This window comes from Mustelus asterias, unplaced genomic scaffold (genome assembly GCF_964213995.1).
Source record: "Mustelus asterias unplaced genomic scaffold, sMusAst1.hap1.1 HAP1_SCAFFOLD_4547, whole genome shotgun sequence".
Classification (NCBI taxonomy): domain Eukaryota; kingdom Metazoa; phylum Chordata; class Chondrichthyes; order Carcharhiniformes; family Triakidae; genus Mustelus; species Mustelus asterias.
This window is the reverse complement of record NW_027594490.1, coordinates 3,416-12,500: the sequence shown is the minus strand read 5'-3', so window position 1 is coordinate 12,500 and position 9,085 is coordinate 3,416. Positions and strand designations below refer to the sequence as shown.

The window sequence follows — 9,085 nt, the reverse complement described above, 5'->3', positions numbered from 1 at the left end:
GTGACAGGGAGTGAGTGACAGGGAGTGAGTGACAGAGAGTGAGTGACAGGGAGTGAGTAACAGGGAGTGAGTGACAGAGAGTGAGTGACAGGGAGTGAGTGACAGGGAGTGAGTGACAGGGAGTGAGTGCCAGAGAGTGAGTGACAGGGAGTGAGTGACAGGGAGTGAGTGACAGGGAGTGAGTAACAGGGAGTGAGTAACAGAGAGTGAGTGACAGGGAGTGAGTGACAGGGAGTGAGTGACAGGGAGTGAGTAACAGGGAGTGAGTGACAGGGAGTGAGTGACGGGGAGTGAGTGACGGGGAGTGAGTAACAGAGAGTGAGTGACAGGGAGTGAGTGACAGGGAGTGAGTGACAGGGAGTGAGTGACAGGGAGTGAGTGACAGGGAGTGAGTGACAGGGAGTGAGTAACAGGGAGTGAGTGACAGAGAGTGAGTGACAGGGAGTGAGTGACAGGGAGTGAGTAACAGGGAGTGAGTAACAGAGAGTGAGTGACAGGGAGTGAGTGACAGGGAGTGAGTGACAGGGAGTGAGTGACGGGGAGTGAGTGACGGGGAGTGAGTAACAGAGAGTGAGTGACAGGGAGTGAGTGACAGGGAGTGAGTGACAGGGAGTGAGTGACAGGGAGTGAGTGACAGGGAGTGAGTAACAGGGAGTGAGTAACAGAGAGTGAGTGACAGGGAGTGAGTGACAGGGAGTGAGTGACAGAGAGTGAGTGACAGGGAGTGAGTAACAGGGAGTGAGTAACAGAGAGTGAGTGACAGGGAGTGAGTGACAGGGAGTGAGTGACAGGGAGTGAGTGCCAGAGAGTGAGTGACAGGGAGTGAGTGACAGGGAGTGAGTGACAGGGAGTGAGTAACAGGGAGTGAGTAACAGAGAGTGAGTGACAGGGAGTGAGTGACAGGGAGTGAGTGACAGGGAGTGAGTAACAGGGAGTGAGTAACAGAGAGTGAGTGACAGGGAGTGAGTGACAGGGAGTGAGTGACAGGGAGTGAGTGCCAGAGAGTGAGTGACAGGGAGTGAGTGACAGGGAGTGAGTGACAGAGAGTGAGTGACAGGGAGTGAGTGACAGGGAGTGAGTGACAGGGAGTGAGTGCCAGAGAGTGAGTGACAGGGAGTGAGTGACAGGGAGTGAGTGACAGGGAGTGAGTGACAGGGAGTGAGTAACAGAGAGTGAGTGACAGGGAGTGAGTGACAGGGAGTGAGTGACAGAGAGTGAGTGACAGGGAGTGAGTGACAGGGAGTGAGTAACAGAGAGTGAGTGACAGGGAGTGAGTGACAGGGAGTGAGTGACAGGGAGTGAGTGCCAGAGAGTGAGTGCCAGGGAGTGAGTGACAGGGAGTGAGTGACAGAGAGTGAGTGACAGGGAGTGAGTGACAGGGAGTGAGTAACAGAGAGTGAGTGACAGGGAGTGAGTGACAGAGAGTGAGTGACGGGGAGTGAGTGACAGAGAGTGAGTGACAGGGAGTGAGTGACAGGGAGTGAGTGACAGGGAGTGAGTGACAGGGAGTGAGTGACAGGGAGTGAGTGACAGGGAGTGAGTGACAGAGAGTGAGTGACAGAGAGTGAGTGACAGGGAGTGAGTGACAGGGAGTGAGTGACAGGGAGTGAGTGACAGGGAGTGAGTGACAGAGAGTGAGTGACAGGGAGTGAGTGACGGGGAGTGAGTGACGGGGAGTGAGTGACGGGGAGTGAGTGACAGAGAGTGAGTGACAGGGAGTGAGTGACAGAGAGTGAGTGACAGGGAGTGAGTGACAGAGAGTGAGTGACAGAGAGTGAGTGACAGGGAGTGAGTGACAGGGAGTGAGTGACAGGGAGTGAGTGACAGGGAGTGAGTGACAGGGAGTGAGTGACAGGGAGTGAGTGACAGGGAGTGAGTGACAGGGAGTGAGTGACAGGGAGTGAGTGACAGGGAGTGAGTGACAGAGAGTGAGTGACAGGGAGTGAGTGACAGGGAGTGAGTGACAGGGAGTGAGTGACAGAGAGTGAGTGACAGGGAGTGAGTGACAGGGAGTGAGTGACAGGGAGTGAGTGACAGGGAGTGAGTGACAGGGAGTGAGTGACAGGGAGTGAGTGACAGGGAGTGAGTGACAGAGTGTGAGTAACAGACTCAATGGGCCGAGTGGCCTCATTCTGCTCCCATGTCTTATGGCCTTGCGCGCTGTACAGACAAAGCATACCGTTCATAGAGTACAGAGGGGAGAAGGAGAGGGTGCAGAATGTAGTGTCACAGTCACAGCTCGGGTGTAGAGAAGGATCAACTTAATGCGAGGTAGGTCCATTCAAATGGGCCTTGATGAGGCCACACCAAGAGTATTGTGCGCAGTTTGGGTCTCCTTTTCTGAGGAAGGATGTTCTTGCTCTCGAGGGAGTGCAGCGAAGGTTTACCAGGCTGATTCCCGGTGGGACTGATGTGTGAGGAGAGATTGACTAGGTTAGGATTGTTTTCACTGGAGTTCAGACGAACGAGGGGGGGGATCTCATAGAGACTTATAAAATTCTAACAGGACTGGACAGGGTAGATGCAGGTGGTGGGGGGAGTCCAGAACCAGGGGGGGGTCACAGTCTGAGGATTGGGGGGGAGACCATTTAGGACGGAGGTGGGGAGATATTTCCTCACCCGCTGAGCCTGTGGAATTCATGGGTGCTGAGGTGTTTCTCAGGTGTAGGTGTGGTCTCGTTGGGTCGAAGGGCCTCTTCTGCACTGTGCGATTCCACGATTCTCTCCCTCTCTCTCCCAGGCATGCGCTGGACATTCGCGAACACTATGAGCGGAAGTTGGAACGAGCCAATAATTTATACATGGAGTTGAATGCCGTGATGTTGCAGCTGGAACTCAAGGAGAAGGACTTACTCAGGTGAGGGGGGGAGGGGGGAGGGGGGCGGGGGGCGGCTGCTGCTGCCTGAATCGGCCCCTTTAAACCCCCCCCCCCCCCCCTCCCCCCCCCCCCTCACCCTCCAGGACCAACATCCCCGTGGGCGACGCAGTGGGGTTAACGCTGCTGCCTCACAGCGCCAAGGGGACACCCCGGGTTCGATTCCCCCGGGGCTCGGGTCACTGTCTGCGCGGAGTCTGCACGTTCTCCCCGTCTCTGCGTGGGTTTCCTCCGGGTGCTCCGGTTTTCTCCCACAGTCTGAAAGACGTGCTGGGTTAGGGTGGATTGGCCATGCTAAATTGTCCCTTAGTGTCCCAAAGATGTGTAGGTTAGGGGGGATTGGCCATGCTAAATTGTCCCTTAGTGTCCAAAGACGTGCAGGTTAGGGAGGATTGGCCATGCTAAATTGTCCCTTAGTGTCCCAAAGATGTGTAGGTTAGGGTGGATTGGCCATGCTAAATTGTCCCTTAGTGTCCCAAAGGTGTGCAGGTTAGGGTGGATTGGCCATGCTAAATTGTCCCTTAGTGTCCAAAGACGTGCAGGTTAGGGAGGATTGGCCATGCTAAATTGTCCCTTAGTGTCCCAAAGGTGTGTAGGTTAGGGGGATTGGCCATGCTAAATTGCCCCTTAGTGTCCCAAAGATGTGTAGGTTAGGGTGATTGGCCATGCTAAATTGTCCCTTAGTGTCCAAAGATGTGCAGGTTAGGGTGGATTGGCCATGCTAAATTGTCCCTTAGTGTCCAAAGATGTGCAGGTTAGGGTGGATTGGCCATGCTAAATTGTCCCTTAGTGTCCAAAGATGTGTAGGTTAGGGTGGATTGGCCATGCTAAATTGTCCCTTAGTGTCCCAAAGGTGTGTAGGTTAGGGGGATTGGCCATGCTAAATTGCCCCTTAGTGTCCCAAAGATGTGTAGGTTAGGGTGGATTGGCCATGCTAAATTGCCCCTTAGTGTCCAAAGATGTGTAGGTTAGGGTGGATTGGCCATGCTAAATTGTCTCTTAGTGTCCCAAAGGTGTGTAGGTTAGGGGGATTGGCCATGCTAAATTGTCCCTTAGTGTCCCAAAGGTGTGTAGGTTAGGGGGATTGGCCATGCTAAATTGTCCCTTAGTGTCCCAAAGGTGTGTAGGTTAGGGGGATTGGCCATGCTAAATTGTCCCTTCGTGTCCCAAAGGTGTGTAGGTTAGGGGGATTGGCCATGCTAAATTGTCCCTTAGTGTCCAAAGATGTGCAGGTTAGGGTGGATTGGCCATGCTAAATTGTCCCTTCGTGTCCCAAAGATGTGTAGGTTAGGGTGGATTGGCCATGCTAAATTGTCCCTTAGTGTCCCAAAGATGTGTAGGTTAGGGTGGATTGGCCATGCTAAATTGTCCCCTTAGTGTCCCAAAGATGTGTAGGTTAGGGTGGATTGGCCATGCTAAATTGTCCCTTAGTGTCCCAAAGACGTGCTGGGTTAGGGGGATTGGCCGTGCTAAATTCTCCCTCAGTGTCACCTGAACAGGCGCCGGAGTGTGGGCGACTCGGGGGGGATTTTCACAGTAACTTCATTGCGGTGTTAATGTCAGCCTCACTTGTGACACTGAAGGCTGTGTGGGGAGGGTGAATTACCCTAACCCCTCCCCCACTCGAATCGATCCATTGAAAGCACCTCTCCCCATCCCGCGCCCCCCCTCGCCCCGCCTCCAAGTCAGTTCAACCTCTCCAATTCTTCCCCCTCCACCCCCAATGCCATTGGCCATTTATTATATCTTAAACCATCCCACAGAAGGTGGGCCATGGGCGTCACTGGCTGGGTCCAGCATTTATTGCCCATCCCTAGTTGCCCCTTGGAGGGACAGTTGAGAGTTGACCACATTGGCTGTGGCTCTGGAGTCACATGTAGGCCCAGACCAGGGTACGGACGGCAGATTTCCTTCCCTAGAGGGTACATTAGTGACCCAGATGGGTTTTTCCCACAATCAGGGTTAAACCCAACTAGCCCCTGTTGAGGGATCGGAACCCTCCCTCCCCCACCCCAACCTCCCCACTCCCCCCCCCGCACTTCCCCACTCCCCGAGGGTGTTAGTCCAGAGCATCTAGATTACTAGTCCAACAACATTAACATTCTCTCTCACTCCCTCTGTCTGTCTCTCTCTGTCCGATTCCCTCTCTCGCTCTCTCTCTGTCTCTCTCTCTATCTCTGTTGCTCTCTCTTTCTCTCACTCTGTCTCTCGCTCTCTCTCTCGCTCTCTCCGCCTCTCGCACTCTCCGCCTCTCGCACTCTCCGCCTCTCGCACTCTCCGCCTCTCGCACTCTCCCTGTCTCTCTCTCTCTCTCTGCCTCTCTCTCTCGCTCTCTCTCCGTCTCTCGCTCTCTCTCCGTCTCTCGCTCTCTCTCCGTCTCTCGCTCTCTCTCCGTCTCTCGCTCTCTCTCCGTCTCTCGCTCTCTCTCCGTCTCTCGCTCTCTCTCCGTCTCTCGCTCTCTCTCCGTCTCTCGCTCTCTCTCCGTCTCTCGCTCTCTCTCCGTCTCTCGCTCTCTCTCCGTCTCTCGCTCTCTCTCCGTCTCTCGCTCTCTCCGTCTCTCGCTCTCTCTCCGTCTCTCGCTCTCTCTCGCTCTCTCTCTGTCTCCGTCTCTCGCTCTCTCTCGCTCTCCCTGCCTCTCTCGCTCTCGCTCTCTCTGTCCCTGTCTCTCTCTCGCTTTCTCAATCTCTCTGTCTCGCTCTCTCTCTCTGTCTCCCTCCCTCTCCCTCCCTCTCCCTCCCTCTCTCTGCCCCTCTCTGCCTCGCTCTCTCTCTGTCTCTCTCGCTCTCTCTGTCTCTTGCTCTCTCTGTCTCTCTCTGTGTCTCACTCTCTCTCGCTCTCTCCGTCTCTCTCTCTCTCTCTTTGTCTCTCTCGCTCTCTCCATCTCTCTCTCTCGCTCACCCTGTTGATGGGATTCTTTCTGTCCACAGACGGGAACAAGCTCTGGACAAGTCCTATCCGGGGATATTCAAACATCAGTCCGTGCGCCCTCTCGTCCACACAAACTCTGTGGAAAAGTTGTTGAAGAAACGTCACACAGTGCACACTCCACCTCCTCACTCAAAAAGGTCAGACAACTGATTCGATCGCATTTAATATCCTCACGGGTTACAGTGAAAAGTATTGTTTCTTGCGCACTGTACAGACAAAGCATACCGTTCATAGAGAAGGAAAGGAGAGGGTGCAGAATGTAGTGTCACACTCACAGCTCGGGGTGTAGAGAAAGATCAACTTAATGCGAGGTCGGTCCATTCAAAAGTCTGACGGCAGCAGCAGGGAAGAAGCTGTTCTTGAGTCGGTCGGTACGTGACCTCAGACTTTTGTATCTTTTCCCCCAACGGAAGAAGGTGGAAGAGAGAATGTCCGGGGTATGTGTTGGGGGGGGGGGTCCTTGATTATGCCGGCTGCTTTTCCCCCCCGAGGCAGCGGGAAGCGTAGACGGAGTCAATGGATGGGAGGCTGGTTTGCGTGATGGGACTGGGCTACGTTCACACACACACAACCCTTTGTAGTTCCTTGCGGTCTTGGGCAGAGCAGGAGCCCCAGACCAAGCTGTGATACACCCGGAAATAGAACATAGAACATTACAGCGCAGTACAGGCCCTTCGGCCCTCGATGGTGCGCCGACCAGTGGAACCAATCTAAAGCCCCTCTAATCTACACTATTCCAATATAGGGAGTTGTAGTCCAGAAGTCAGAGAGGGTGGTGAGGTATTGGGGAAGGTATCAGGATCAAGGGTGGGTACTGGTAGACAGGAAGGTGGGTTGAAGTGTGTCTACTTCAATGCAAGGAGCATCCGGAACAAGGTAGATGAACTTGGGGCGTGGATTGGTACTTGGGACTACGATGTTGTGGCCATTACGGAGACGTGGGTAGAACAAGGACAGGAATGGTTGTTGGACGTTCCGGGGTATAGATGTTTCACTAAGTGTAGGGAAGCTGGTAAAAGAGGTGGAGGAGTGGCATTGTTAATCAAGGATAGTTTAACGGCTGCGGAAAGGCACTTCGTGGGGGATCTGCACACTGAGGTAATATGGGCTGAAGTTAGAAATAGGAAAGGAGTGGTCACGTTGCTAGGAGTTTACTATAGGCCCCCAAATAGTAATAGAGATGTGGAGGAAGAAATTGCTAAGCAGATTATGGATATGTGTGGGGGTCACAGGGTAGTTGTCATGGGGGACTTTAACTTTCCAAATATTGATTGGAACCTTTGTAGGTCAAATAGTTTGGATGGGGCAGTTTTTGTGCAGTGTGTGCGGGAGGGTTTCCTGACACAATATGTGGATGGGCCGACTAGAGGTGAGGCCACATTGGATTTGGTACTGGGAAATGAACCGGGCCAAGTGTTAGATTTGGTTGTGGGAGAGCAATTTGGAGATAGTGACCACAATTCGGTGTCTTTTGTTATTGCAATGGAGAGGGATAGGGCCGTACGGCAGGGCAAGGTTTACAATTGGGGGAGGGGTAATTATGATGCGATTAGGCAAGAATTAGGGGGCATAAGTTGGGAACAGAAACTGTCAGAGAAAGGAACTAATGAAAAGTGGAACTTTTTCAAGGAACAAATACTGGATGTCCTTGATAGGTATGTTCCTGTCAGGCAGGGAGGAAATGGCCGAGTGAGGGAACCATGGTTCACAAAAGAGGTGGAATGTCTTGTGAAAAGGAAGAGGGAAGCTTATGTAGGGATGAGGAAACAAGGTTCAGATGGCTCGATTGAGGGTTACAAGTTAGCAAGGAATGAGCTGAAAAAGGGGCTTAGGAGAGCTAGGAGGGGACATGAGAAGTCCTTGGCGGGTCGGATCAAGGAAAACCCCAAGGCTTTTTACTCTTATGTGAGGAATAAAAGAATGACCAGGGTGAGGTTAGGGCCGGTCAAGGACAGTAGTGGGAACTTGTGTATGGAGTCAGTAGAGATAGGCGAGGTGATGAATGAATACTTTTCTTCAGTGTTCACCAAGGAGAGGGGCCATGTTTTTGAGGAAGAGAAGGTGTTACAGGCTAATAGGCTGGAGGAAATAGATGTTCGGAGGGAGGATGTATTGGCAGTTTTGAATAAACTGAAGGTCGATAAGTCCCCTGGGCCTGATGAAATGTATCCTAGGATTCTGTGGGAGGCAAGGGATGAGATTGCAGAGCCTTTGGCGCTGATCTTTGGGTCCTCGCTGTCCACGGGGATGGTGCCAGAGGACTGGAGAATGGCGAATGTTGTTCCTCTGTTTAAGAAAGGGAATAGAAATGACCCTGGTAATTATAGACCGGTTAGTCTTACTTCGGTGGTTGGTAAATTGATGGAAAGGGTCCTTAGGGATGGGATTTACGACCATTTAGAAAGATGCGGATTAATCCGAGATAGTCAGCACGGATTCGTGAAGGGCAAGTCGTGCCTCACAAATTTGATAGAATTTTTTGAGGAGGTAACTAAGTGTGTTGATGAAGGTAGGGCAGTTGATGTCATATACATGGATTTTAGTAAGGCGTTTGATAAGGTCCCCCATGGTCGGCTTATGATGAAAGTGAGGAGGTGTGGGATAGAGGGAAAGTTGGCCGATTGGATAGGTAACTGGCTGTCTGACCGAAGACAGAGGGTGGTGGTCGATGGAAAATTTTCGGATTGGAGGCAGGTTGCTAGCGGTGTGCCGCAGGGATCAGTGCTTGGTCCTCTGCTCTTTGTGATTTTTATTAATGACTTAGAGGAGGGGGCTGAAGGGTGGATCAGTAAATTTGCTGATGACACCAAGATTGGTGGAGTAGTGGATGAGGTGGAGGGCTGTTGTAGGCTGCAAAGAGACATAGATAGGATGCAAAGCTGGGCTGAAAAATGGCAAATGGAGTTTAACCCTGATAAATGTGAGGTGATTCATTTTGGTAGGACTAATTTAAATGTGGATTACAGGGTCAAAGGTAGGGTTCTGAAGACTCTGGAGGAACAGAGAGATCTTGGGGTCCATATCCACAGATCTCTAAAGGTTGCCAGTCAAGTGGATAGAGCTGTGAAGAAGGCCTATAGTGTGTTAGCTTTTATTGACAGGGGGTTGGAGTTTAAGAGCCGTGGGGTTATGCTGCAACTGTACAGGACCTTGGTGAGACCACATTTGGAATATTGTGTGCAGTTCTGGTCACCTCACTATAAGAAGGATGTGGAAGCGCTGGAAAGAGTGCAGAGGAGATTTACCAGGATGCTGCCTGGTTTGGAGGGTAGGTCATATGAG

General features: G+C 52.2%; 1 protein-coding gene across 1 annotated transcript in view; it reads left to right on the top strand.

Annotated features, from left to right (window-relative positions):
- LOC144491143 (mitogen-activated protein kinase kinase kinase 13-A-like) overlaps window positions 1-5,953 on the top strand; it is a 10,026-nt gene extending 4,073 nt beyond the window's left edge. Inside the window, exons 3-4 of the mRNA XM_078208819.1 lie at window positions 2,741-2,857; window positions 5,803-5,953. Coding sequence (XP_078064945.1) covers window positions 2,741-2,857; window positions 5,803-5,953 — 268 coding nt within the window. The remainder of the gene's footprint in view (window positions 1-2,740; window positions 2,858-5,802) is intronic.
- Window positions 5,954-9,085: the final 3,132 nt, after the last annotated feature.